Source organism: Silene latifolia, chromosome 5 (genome assembly GCF_048544455.1).
Source record: "Silene latifolia isolate original U9 population chromosome 5, ASM4854445v1, whole genome shotgun sequence".
Taxonomy (NCBI): Eukaryota; Viridiplantae; Streptophyta; class Magnoliopsida; order Caryophyllales; family Caryophyllaceae; genus Silene; species Silene latifolia.
Genome location: NC_133530.1, coordinates 33,799,351 through 33,812,448, shown reverse-complemented (window position 1 = coordinate 33,812,448; position 13,098 = coordinate 33,799,351). Strand labels below are relative to the sequence as shown.

Sequence of the window (13,098 nt, the reverse complement as noted above, 5' to 3'; positions counted from 1 at the left end):
CTAAATATTTATAAAATACTAGAAGATGGTTAATTTCCTTAAAATTAAAATAATTATTTAATATAAACATGCACACTTATGGTATTAATTATTATCATCATAAAATTATATATTAAATTTACGTAATTTAAAATCTATGCAATTTTATTAAACTTTATAGTTTATTAGATGTATAAAGATGTTAATTATTTAACATACAAAAATATAATTTAAGTAGGTTATAAACAATTCAAGTTAAATTCCATAATATATAATACTAGTATTGGTGCCCGGCTTCGCCCGGGCTACCTCTACTAGTCTACTTGCCTTTAATTTTTTTTTATTAAATAAAATTATTTAAAGTTGCTTAACTCATAAATTTATCATTAATATATTTTTCTATGACCTATCCTAAAATTACGATAAAATAAATTTTGAGACAAATTCACTACTCCCGCTATTAATATTTTACTTTTATTAATGAAACAATAGTAATAACATTTCACTACTTGCCCGTCATTGTTACTTTCACTACTCCCGTCGTAATTATTGTTACTGTCACCACTGTCGCATTAATATTGATAATTTCACTACTCCCGCCGTAATTATTGTTTTTTTCACTATTGCCGCATTAATATTGATTATTTTACTACTCATATTGTTGTTTTTACCACTTTCATTAATCTCCGCTGATAATATTGTTACTTTTACTATTCAAATGAGTGATTACTATCATATAACAATATCTAATGTTACTACAATTCTTTTCTTTATTGACGAAATTACTTTTACTACTTAGGCATGCAATTCTTAAAGGGATTATATATTTATATAAATATATTGTATATATGCATTAAATCAAATCGTAACAATTATGCAATATTATATATATATATATATATATATATATATATTATGGAATCTATCTTGAATTATTTAGAACATACTTATATTATATTTTTGTATATTAAATAATTAACATCTCTATACACCTAAGAAACTATAAAGTTTAATAAAATTGCATAGATTTTAAATTTAATATACAATTTTATGATGATAATAAACAATATGTGCATGTTTATACTAATTAATTATTTTATTTTAAGGAAATTGACCATCTTCTAGTTTTATATAAAAAGAAAAATTACCAAGCATCTTCCATTTTAATTAATTATTTTATTTTAAATAAATTGACCATGTTTTAGTCTCTCACAAATGTTTAGAAAAGTTACCAAGCTTCTATATAATTGAACTTTTACCCAAACTATATAATACTAGTATTGGTGCCCGGTTTCGCCCGGGCTACCTCTACTTACCATTATTTTTTTTCATTAAATAAAATTACTTAAAGTTGCATAACCTATAGATTTATCATTAATATATTATTTATAACATATCCTAAAATTACGATGAAATAAATTTTGAGACAAATTTACTACTCCCGCTATCAATATTTTATTCTTATTAAAGAAACAATAGTAATAATATTTCACTACTTGTCCGTAATCATTGTTACTTTCACTACTCTCGCGTAATTATTGTTGCTGTCAGTACTCAGTTAATGTATTATACAACCGTTTGTATATATAACTTATTCAGTGTTGTAGAGTTTTATTACAAAGTTGTCGAGCTTTATTAACAAAATTATCGAGTTATGATACAAAGTTGTTGAGCTTAACATAATAATTATTAAGCACAATAATTTCGTAAAATAACTCAATAACCTGTAAAATAACTCAACAACTTTGTGTGAGAGCTCGATAACTTTGACGCGGTTGTACATAAATATTATACAACCAGTTGTAGGATAGTATTTGTGGTCACTACTGCCGCATTAATATTGATAATTTCACTACTCCCGCCGTAATTATTGTTACTTTCACTATTACCGCATTAATATTGATTGTTTCACTACTCTTGTTGTTGTTTCTACCACTCTCACTAATCTCGTTGATAATATTGTTACTTATACTATTTAAATGAGTGATTACTGTCATAACTACATCCAATGTTATTATAATTCTTTTCTTTACTGACGAAATTACTTTTACTACTTAGGCATACAATTTTAAGAGGATTATATATTTATATAAATATATTACATATATGTATAGCAAGTTTTTGCACAAGTAAATCAGATTGTACGGAGTATTAGATTTAGCACTGGAATTTGGCATTTCGTGCCTCTTGTGAGAGAAAACGGTATCCGTCACAAGCTTGTGACGGATATCGGCCGTCTTCAATGAGATTTAGTGCTCAAAATTATTGTTGACATCCTAATTTATAGATCATACGGAGTATTTTTCGTATGAAGTTACATCCTAATTTACAAAGTAGCGTTACGTATACACCACTACTAATTATTCTTACATGCTTGAAAATCGAATCACTTCCGCTATTGTTGACCTAATTCTCTTAGGATGAGTTCTCCGATAGAAGAAGAGACGAGGAAGGCAGTGAAACAAAGAATAAGAGTTAGGTCTCATTCAGATAGCAACGACAATCTGCTTATAAGAACACCAGGGTTATAAAAAAGCAATTTTAATGCTGCATATTCCAAAGTGGAAGACTCGAGGAGAAACAAAAACAAGCCAAATGCTGGTACAGGATATAGGACAGAAACTCAATAGTCAATACCAACTTATATAGCACTTGAATGTATAAAGAACAGCAAAACTTCAAAGGCGAGAATAGCAGGAAATCAAACATAATGTATTATCCTATTAAGAAACTTTGCAAACACATTCTATTAAGAAATAAACTTCAAAGGCGAGGACGGTGATGTTTAAGCTTCAGCCCTGTCGACATCGTCAACCACTGTGACCTTGTGGGTTGGTTTGGAGAGTAAGTCGGTGTGCTCCTGGAATGGGGACTTGGTGAAGCGGGTCTCTCTCCAGAAGTCAGGGGTCAAGAACCCGTATGTCTTCATCAAACACTCAAAGGTTGCCTGCACATTAACCAAACATACACGTATCACACATCTTGTATAAGGTATCAACAAGCCAGATCGTGATGGATAACAGAGGGTTCACAAAAGGCAGCAATTGCATTTCATTATTCCAACAAGGATTCAATGTTTGCCCTATCTAGAGCTTTCGAAAGAATTTGTATATAAACCAAACCAATAAGCTGCTTACGACAACAATAAGCTTATGCGAGACAACTCATGTGACAACCTAAGCTCGGCGATACAACTCATGAGTTTTTCAAACACAAGAAGATTTTAATCACAGTGAGAATAAAAGCTTAAAAACTTGTGATCACATTATTTGATTCCAAGACCAATAATCGAATTTCACATTGATGTTACATCCGAATAAACTCAACATATAAGCATCACACGTCCTGTATCAAGTATCAACACGCCAGGCGTAGACCAAGACAAAGAAAGGCGGTTTTACAAAGGTAGCCTTTCGATAATCCTACAATGACCCTACTACATTGCACCATCCCGAGCAATCAAGCAACTATACATAAACCAAACCAATTGTCTCCTTACAACAACAATCCGTTTATGCATACACCTAACATCAATGCAACAAGTCCCGCATAATTCAACCACACAGTGACATTTACGGCACCTGTGATCACATTATTCAATTTCAAGGACTAACAATCGAATTCCACACAAAACAAAATTCAAACATTCAAACATTGGCAAAATTGACCCTATAATAATATAAACGCAAAGCCATATAAGTGAAAAATGTATACAATTCAATGGAACGGAGAAAGTAATATACCTTGACGAAGTTACCAAGAGTCTTAGTCGAACCACGAGACGAGGTAAAAACATCATCAATCCCAGCAAACTGAAGAACCTTCTTAGGAACCCTAGCAGCAACAATACCAGCACCACGAGGAGCCGGAACCATCCTAACAGTAACAGACCCACATTTCCCAGTTACCTTACACGGAACCGTATGCGGTTTCCCAATCTTATTCCCCCAATACCCTCTCCTTACCGGAATCACAGACAATTTCGCAAGTATAATCGCACCTCGAATCGCAGTAGCAACCTCCTTAGAACACTTCACACCCAAACCCACATGACCATTACTATCTCCCACAACAACAAATGCCTTGAACCGGGTTCTCTGTCCGGCTCGGGTTTGTTTCTGAACCGGCATGATTTTCATCACCTCGTCCTTTAGGGACGGTCCGATGAGTGTGTCGATGATTTGGTGTTCCTTGATGGGGAGGGAATGGAGGTAGATTTGTTCGAGGGAAGAGATTTTACCGTCACGGATTAGACGGCCGAGTTTGGTGACAGGGACCCATTTTTCTTCCTCGTCGCGGCGGGGTCCACGACGGCGGCCACGCCCACGGTCGCCACGTCCACGATCACCGCGTCCGCCTCGGTCGCCAAAGCCGCGGTTGAAGCCTCCTCTATCTCCGCCGCGTTCTGCCATTTTTGGTTGGTTTGTTTATGGAGAGGTGATGTCGAGTGAGTGTAGAGGCGGTATGGAGGCAAATGAAGGGAAAGTAGGGTTTCGGAGGTTATATATGGATTTGTTAGGGTTTTGAGCAAGTATGTATTGTGGAATGATTTGGATTGTTTACATTTGTGGGCTAGGGCCTTAACAATTGAATTGTGAAATGAATTGGATTTGGATCATGTTTTAGTTTACAAGATTATACTCCTCTAGCCTCTTTATGCCTTGCAGGTAGATTTGATAAATGAGTCATTCGGTCGGGTTCTGGTCAACTATTTCGGATTGGGTTATTTTTAGTCAATAATTATCGGGTATAGTCATTTTTGAGCCGGGTCACTTTTCGTCGACATTTTGCATAAAATAACTCCATTTCAGGTCACTTCACCTCGGGGCATTTTGGACCCGGTCACTTTCGGGTCGGGCCATCTCGGGTCTATCGAGTAAAATTCGTGTCACACTTTTCGGATCACTTTCGAGTTTCAGATCAGCCTTGTCGGGTCATTCAAGTTGGGTCAATTTCGCCGGGTCTACTTGTAGGTAGGAATGACAATGATCAGATTTGAGTAAGGTGAAGTCTATTTGTCATCCATTTGTCACGCTAAAATTTCATCGAATCCAACCATCATCCGTAAAACGTATCACCCGTCATCCATCCATCCATCATCTAAGGATGAAACGGGTGAAATTGACATCCCTACTTGTAGGTTGTGAATCAGATTGAATGGAGTTTGATTTAGGTGAAATTAAGTTTATAAAAATATTGTTTTATATACTCCTTTCTTTTAAATGTAGGTAGTAGACTAGTAGCTGTCAAAACTCAAAAGTATATTTATGATAGTTAATAACAATTTTCTCAAATAAAATAAAAAAGATTCAGATTCTTTTCTCTTTTCTAAAAAAACTGTTATCACTCTTCTTTAGAGCATCTTTAATGACTTGACTTAAAAAAGCTCCTTGCAATTGCAAAAAAAGGGGAAGCTAGTAGTTCAACATTGGAGTTATCCGAATATCCGGCCATATAAATTGGACTTAGTTTGATTTACTAGGTCAATGAAATTATTAGCTTAAATGACTCACAAGTAGAAGAAAATGAATAAAAATAATACTGGTATTAATACTTTATAAATAATTTCATGTTGGAAAATAAGAATTGAATAAATAAATAGGGTATAACTATGGGTCAAGTCGTAAACACAAAATTCTCATTGAAGACATGACATATCCGTCACAAGCTGAAGACGGATACCATTTTACCTCACAATGTACCCACTTTTTCTCTCTCTGCAACACTATTCATGTGGTCCCCTTTCTCCACTAACCCATTTTGTTACCATTTTATCTCACAAAATATCCGTCACAAATGGTAACCCGTCACAAGGGAGACCAATTGAGTCGTAAAATGGCTAAATCATTGCAGTAGTTTTTAACTTGAAATTGTTGTAACTCAAAATCGGAGGTGATAAAGCTATGCGAGTAGAAACTATAAAATTGACCCGGTTCAAATAACTTGACTCGAATATGATTGATCCAAGTTTTTGTTGTTGTGAACATTAACTCTTGTTAAATTCAACAACGGGCCTAGGGCGCACCCAAACGGAGGAGAAATAGTCCACAACGCAGGCCCAAGAGGGTTCCACTCTAAAACCAATTGGCGATAGAGGGAGTAGCCCCTTGCCTTATAAGGTGGTAATTCTTCTTCTCTTTTATCAATGTGGGACAACCCTCACATGTGGAACTTTGGGTTTCTTCACACTCCCCCTCACATGTGAGGCCCACTTTTCACACAGACTGGACAAATTCATTCAACTGAACAACTTTGCTCGTCCAGCTGCAAACATGGCCCAATATTAACTCAGATCGGACAAATTCAACTGAGCAACTTTGCTCGTCCGTCTCTGCAAACTTTGGCCCATGAAACCCAGGTCTTTAGACATGTGCTCTGATACCATGTTAAATTCAACAACGGGCCTAGGCCGCACCCAAACGGAGGAGAAAGAGTCCACAACGCAGGCCCAAGAGGGTTCCACTCTAAAACCAATTGGCGATAGAGGGAGTAGCCCCTTGCCTTATAAGGTGGTAATTCTTCTTCTCTTTTATCAATGTGGGACAACCCTCACATGTGGAACTTTGGGTTTCTTCACAACTCTAAATAACTTGATGATGAGAGATTTAAAATTAACCTAAATTCGAACCCAATCCCATCTAACGCAAGCTGTCATGAATTCAAAATAATTCAACCTAACTAATTTAACCCACTCCTGATTTGATGAATCCGTTTAAAAGATCTATTAACAAGTTCAAAGCGTCTTGCTTGTGACGGGCTAATCCGTCACAAGCTGAAGACCTCTCACAAAAAAGGAGAGGAGATAAGGTAGGGCATCCCCATGTGCTTCCCCACCCACCTCTTATGGGTATTTTGTGAGAGGAAATGATATCCGTCACAAGCTTGTGACGGATATCGCCGTCTTCAATGAAATTTTGTGTAACAAGTTACTTGATCATTGGAGATTCGATCTCTGAATACAACAATACAACATCCACGACAAATATACACATAGGGGTTACAAGTTCCAGACACGAAGCAATAATTCAAGAAACCTCCTTGGGGATTACAATGATTCGGCAAATAAGAACATGTGATCTCACTTATAGACAAGTTTGGGTGACAAATCAAAGCTCTTATTTTCAAGATAGCAGCTTTTGGCACTAAATTGTAAGTTTGTAACTCATTCTTTGGCCTTGGTTACACAGTTACTCCAAATTACTCACATGAGGGAGCCATGATTTGCGTTTAGGAGCGGAAAATTTCATTAGAATCGAACATGTAATGTCATAAAATAAACGTGGAAAAATCGGTAATTTATCGAAAAATATTATAGTTTTTCCTTTTCCACGAGGATAAACGTCCTTACTAACACCCCTCTTCCAGACATTACTACTAGAGTACTATTTTGGCATTAAGGCTATGTTCTTTCTGATTTAATCTTAGTTCATTTCAGTTTAATTCAATTCTATTTAGTTCAACTTATCTTTTCACAAATTAATTCTTACTTCATCTCTATTCAGTACAACTCGTTCCTTACAATTCAGTTCAGCCCCATTTTTCACCTTCAAATAGATGTGATCTAATGGCTTCTAACCCTAAACACAATTTTATTAAGGGTCTTTTAATTAGTACATTTTTTTTTCTGTTCTTTTTGGGGTTTTCTAGTACAAAACGATTACAAATTATTATTCAAAATAGTGGATTAATGTTGCTAGATATAGGGGTGTTTGCTAAACGACATGTTGGCCGATTTTTAGCATATTCAAGGGTTTTAACATGTTTGACCAATCAATATGCTAACTAGTTTAGATCCCGCGCAATAAATGCGCGGTATTTATAGAGTTTTTACTTTTATATTACTTAATAATGCTAAATTAATATCTCATTAATTTTTCATATTTCATGTTATTATATTTTGATATGAGAAAAAAATTGAACTGTAAAATTATTCAAGAAAACCGAGTAAAATTGAACTGCAAATCATTTTCTCGTTATTGTATATTTTTCCGAGAAAAAAAATTAAAACGGAAAATTAGTCAAAGAGAATTGAGTAACGTACTGAAATGTATTTTTTAAAAACTATTTTTTATACCACAAAGTTAATGATTCCAATTTATTAATTCTCTCATTTGTTTTTGTCATGAAAGTAATCAAAACGATTTATTGTTTTGTTTATACATAGTATGAGTCAAGTCATGTTCAAATAATAACATCAATAAAAGATTTAATAAAGTAGTTTATAACTTTATATTATTTATATTTTAATTAAAATACTATAGTTTAGTATTTAGTGAAAATTATAAAATTTGATGAAAAAGTTAATATTTAATGAAAAAAATTATAATTATGAGTTACCTTATTTAGTGAATACAATTAAATTAGCAATAGTTTCCTTATTTATAAACATGCTTTTTGGAGGGAAAATTTTGGAGTTCACCTATTCATTTAGTAAATAGGGGATTTTAGTGTTTGACAAACAACATATTGAAACAACATCTTTGGGATGTTGTTTTACAATATGCTGCTTACCCCAGCATATTAGTTAGCATATTGTAAAATAGAAAATTTTAATTCATTTTACAACGAAAATTAACAATCTACTAATCGTAATCTGTCATTTACCAAATACTCAAATTAATTATGCTAATTGTAATATGCTAGTCAAACCTTCTGGTAAAATCTGTCATTTATAATCTGTTTTTGCAATCTGCTTATGCTGAAATTAATCCGCTGTTTAACAAACAGGGCCATAAAGCTTCCAGGGTCAAGGATATTGAAAAACTTAAATTATGTGACTTTCCTCTAATTTTTAGGCCAAGAAGTTCTTTTTTCGTTTTAATTATTTGCTTACCTTTTATATTAATTGTTCTGGTAATTCTAATCAATGTTGAATTATTACTTGTGCAGTTGCGCATATTATTAGTAGACTAGATATTATTACTCCCTCGGTCCTAATCATTAGTCAATAGTCAATACGAGTAATATTTATTGGATAGAGAGTTTGACTACACCCAGGCAAGAGAGTAGTAGGGTAGTACCTTAAAGTAACTAGAATGTAAAGGCAACATATATAGTAATATAGTGTTAAAAGAATGGTGGAAGTATATCAAGTTCAAACATATCCAAGCTTAGTTCCTCTTGCCACTACAACACCAAAAAACAAGTGAGTATCCTCGAAAAATAGAGGGGAGTTACGGCAAAGCATAATAATAAAGCAAAGTAGTATGTACAAGTTGAAAGATGTAAGGAAATGGGAGGGCAGTAGCAGTAGCCAAGTCCCCCCTGCAGCGGTCACAGGAGACAGAGGGCGTTCAATCGAGACACTGGTGGTGGTGGTAGCCGTGATCACCATAGTGGCAGTTTTTGCTGGGATATTAGCACGAGTGTGCCGGAGCTGCCTTGACGCCGGGATTCCTACTTCACCACCCGCTGCTGCTGCTGCTGCTGCAACTTGTCAGCAACATAACAAGTGACTACTCCCTATTAATTTAGCATTTACTACTTTAGTATTCCTTCATTTTTATTTTTATTTTCTCTTATGATGTTGTTGTGTTAGTATTAAGAGAATTAAGAGAGGGTCTCATGTCTCCACAATCACAAATTCTTCTTTAAAACGGACATATCCGTTATAATCTGGTGTTTATTTTGAATTGAATCTATGTTAGTGAATGTGCATTTTCATACAGAAATGGGCCAGTCTACCTGTTAAGCTGCTACTGTAATTAAATTAAATGATCCGACAGTGCTGTGCAACTGAGCAATGAAATCAATTCAGGTATTCAGCCAAACAAGCATTGATTGAATATATACTCTACTACAGTATACTCTTCTTCGGAATTGACCCATTTTCCACCTTAGGCGTGTATTCATATAATTGTCTCATTTCTATTCCGAGCATGTTTTTGTTAATCTTTGTACTCAATTTTTTGTACTCCATGAATATTCTGTAGCTGCTTTAAGAAAGCTAGCTAATACAAAGTGGGATTTGTAGATTGCAAAGTGCAAAAGAACATGACCGTTGACACCTTTATTCAAGTATAGATGGAAGCATGAGACTAAAAACGGATAGAAGAGTCCATAAATCAAGCACTGATTTCTTATTCAAACATCTTTTGATTTGCTTTTTAGCAGTAAACATTACTGTATGATTTTAGGTGCTACTAGTATGCTTTGCAAACCCAAATGACCTGATTTACTCGTTTGCCAGGTCAATGGAATTAAAAAATGTCAACTCCTAATAATCTGAGGAGACGATGAAAAATTCACTTCTTTTTTTAGTTTACTTGAAATCGAAAGGGGACACTTTGGGATTCATCAGAAGAAAAGAACCGGGTGTCAAATAAATCAACGGTTATTTTACAGAATGTCCTTATCTTACAAAGAAATTACAAATATCTACATACATTACATAAAACTATGATTATTTACAAATTTAATTGGTATACAAATTAAATTATGTATTTGAGGTGGTGGTATGTACAAGTATAGTTTTAGAGGGTTGAGGCCCAACTATTATAAATATTCCTATTATGTACAAGTATAGTTTTAGAGGGATGGGCATTGAGGAGAGACAGTTCCAAGGTCCGATAATTGAACATTGTCGCAAGACGCTTGAGGGGTTGTTGTTGTTTGAGTATTGTGTATGATAACGTCTTGCAGAACAATCCCTCGACATGGATAAGTTTGGCTACAATTAAAGATCAGTGCTGGGTTTGAAGAAGTCGTCCCTCTTATGTTCCGGTACACCACATCTCTGACTTGAACAGCCGAGGCCTGCTGTTTGCAGGGCTCAGCTTGATCACAGTAATTCTGATCAATAATGATTGGGTTGTTAACATTCGACATCTCTACATTCTCGAATCTGATGTTGCTTGCAACTCCAGACCCACCCTGCCAAGTCTTAATGCGAAGTCCATTCGTAGTTCCAGAAAGAGTTGCTCCTTTGATCTCTACATCTGTAACATGGGCCTCAGAATTTGCATCACCCAGGCTACCGATACTTATACCGTGTCCTGGTCCGCACCTTATGTTCATGCCTCGCACCTTGCGTGACCCATTCACTATTGATATGCAATCGTCACCTGTTCCTATAACTGCGCTTGTAACGAGGATGTTTTGGGTGTTAGTAATGTGAATGCCATCGGTGTTAGGACTGTTTCCTGGAGCACTGATTGTGAGACCAGAAGCCATAACATGGATGCATTTTTGAAAGGAAACATGCATTTGTTGAGCATTCTGGATCTTCAAGTCCTTTACCATTAAATGGTTGCATTTGTAAAAGGTTAAAGCCTGCAAATTTATCAAACCAACAAGATTATGAAAAACCAACAGTATGTACTCCATATTTTGACCTAGCTCCTCTCTGTCGATTTATTTGTTTCCTTTGCTTGTTTTAAAATGTTCGTTACAAAAAAGGTAAATATAAACTATTGATTGGGATGGAGGACGTATATACTTGCATTATACGGAGTATGAGTTAAAGATACATACCGTTGGGGCTTTTTTGCAAGGCTGCAAATTAAAGTAGCGAAAAGAAATTATTAGACGCGTTTAAGATGGAAACTAGGTAAGTAGAAGAATGGATGATCAATTAAAGGAGGGTTGAAGGAAATTACGAGTTTCTTGTTAATTTTACACGAGTTTTGCCACCATATCTTTCCATTACCATCAATTGAGCCACCAGCACCTTGAACAACAAGGTTATCAATTCCTTGAAAAACAAGCCACTTCCCCGAGTCTTTCTCGTAGTCTGATCGATCATTGGATGCCAATATATTTCCAGAAATCTGGCATTCATTATTTTTTTTACGACAAAAGCCATCAACGATCGTTAGTTGATGTTTAGATAACGGAGGTAATAACACAAACATGAACTGAATAACTTGAACTTAACAATAAGGCAATAATATGTAATAATAACCTTTAATGTTACATTAGCTTTGCATGGGCCGGAAAATGTAAGTGGCTTAAGAAGGTAATTTTGATTGCTCGGAACCAAGAGTGAAGCTGATCCTGTGCTTGAACAAACTTGTTTCCATGCCTTTTCAAATGCCTGATACATGTATACATTTCAATTATCTCAATACATACACATATACGTAGACGTGGTGAGACTGACTCGTTCCATAAGCTTGAAATGAGACCTGAATTATGTGCTAACTGAAATCGAACCTTATCAAAATACGTATCCACCAAAAGTTAGATTCAAATAACGATTTTATACGTTAATACCGACTATATATTGTATGATCTGGGGTCGGGGTAGATCCAAATAATGATCTTATACGTTAATACCATCTATTGTATGATCTTGGGGCGGTCGGGGTAGATTCAAATAATGATTTTATACGTTAATACCGATTATTGTATGATTTTGGGGTCGGGGGATAGCCGACTCCTTCACGATTGTATTATGTATACTACGTACTTAACTAGACTTTCATTCAGGAGTGCAACTATGTATGCTCTAAGATGCATGCACGCATGCATGAACATGTTCATCATGCAAATAGTGCGCGTATATATAGGAACTAAGATTACCCGAGTATCGTCAGAGATTCCATCTCCTTTAGCTCCGTAATTAACAACACTAAACGACTTGGTGACACCAAGAAGAATTCTCCTACCATTTTCGTTATAATTACTCTTTGTATAACATGAAGAACAATAATAAGGGAGATTGACAATAATAAAGATTATGAAAAATGAAACAAGTTGTGAGGTCGACATTATGTATTTATTTATGTTTAAGAATGTTTGTTTGTTATGATTGAGATTTGTTAATTTGGAGTTATTGAGGTGAACGTACGTTTCCATATTTATAAGCTAAGATTTAAGAGGACTGTGGGACTATGGCAATTTCAGGAAGAAAGATACATGATGGGGAGTTGTTCTTTCTATTATTTGCTCTACCTCCCATTACATTGGATCTTGGATAAGGCAAATTTCAATTGATTAAACGGAGACGAAACCAACTTCGACTTATGAGTTGATCGAGTCCACTCAGTTGAAAAATAAAAACATCTAAAAATTTTAGTTAAACTTTTGAATAACTATTATCGAGTTTGTCTTATAATGTTAGTATGTTACTCATTCTCGCTAGAATTTTTCGTACCCTAATTGTAAGTTCTGGCTCCG

General features: G+C 35.0%; 2 protein-coding genes across 2 annotated transcripts; both read right to left on the bottom strand.

The window, feature by feature from the left end:
• Positions 1 to 2,593: 2,593 nt before the first annotated feature.
• LOC141657225 (uncharacterized) lies at positions 2,594 to 4,512 on the bottom strand. Its single transcript, XM_074464381.1, has 2 exons — positions 3,723 to 4,512; positions 2,594 to 2,926 (listed from the first exon to the last, which is right to left on the bottom strand). The coding sequence occupies exons 1-2, from the start codon at positions 4,389 to 4,391 to the stop codon at positions 2,765 to 2,767; spliced, it is 831 nt and encodes a 276-aa protein (XP_074320482.1). The 5' UTR covers positions 4,392 to 4,512; the 3' UTR covers positions 2,594 to 2,764.
• A 5,784-nt stretch (positions 4,513 to 10,296) lies between these two features.
• Positions 10,297 to 12,735, bottom strand: LOC141657224 (polygalacturonase-like). The gene is made up of 5 exons (XM_074464380.1): positions 12,502 to 12,735; positions 11,882 to 12,013; positions 11,577 to 11,747; positions 11,452 to 11,472; positions 10,297 to 11,250 (listed from the first exon to the last, which is right to left on the bottom strand). Exons 1-5 carry the CDS (start codon positions 12,688 to 12,690, stop codon positions 10,507 to 10,509), a joined length of 1,257 nt encoding a protein of 418 aa, XP_074320481.1. The 5' UTR covers positions 12,691 to 12,735; the 3' UTR covers positions 10,297 to 10,506.
• Between the last annotated feature and the right edge of the window lie 363 nt (positions 12,736 to 13,098).

Excerpts from the sequence above, each read along its gene's own strand:
- LOC141657225 (XM_074464381.1), bottom strand. The coding sequence starts at position 4,391 with ATGGCAGAACGCGGCGGAGATAGAGGAGGCTTCAACCGCGGCTTTGGC. Across the intron at positions 2,927-3,722 it reads CTCTTGGTAACTTCGTCAAG|GCAACCTTTGAGTGTTTGAT; the intron begins GTATATTACTTT and ends GTTAATGTGCAG.
- LOC141657224 (XM_074464380.1), bottom strand. The coding sequence starts at position 12,690 with ATGTCGACCTCACAACTTGTTTCATTTTTCATAATCTTTATTATTGTC. Across the intron at positions 12,014-12,501 it reads GAATCTCTGACGATACTCGG|GCATTTGAAAAGGCATGGAA; the intron begins GTAATCTTAGTT and ends TACATGTATCAG. Across the intron at positions 11,473-11,576 it reads GTAAAATTAACAAGAAACTC|CCTTGCAAAAAAGCCCCAAC; the intron begins GTAATTTCCTTC and ends TTTAATTTGCAG.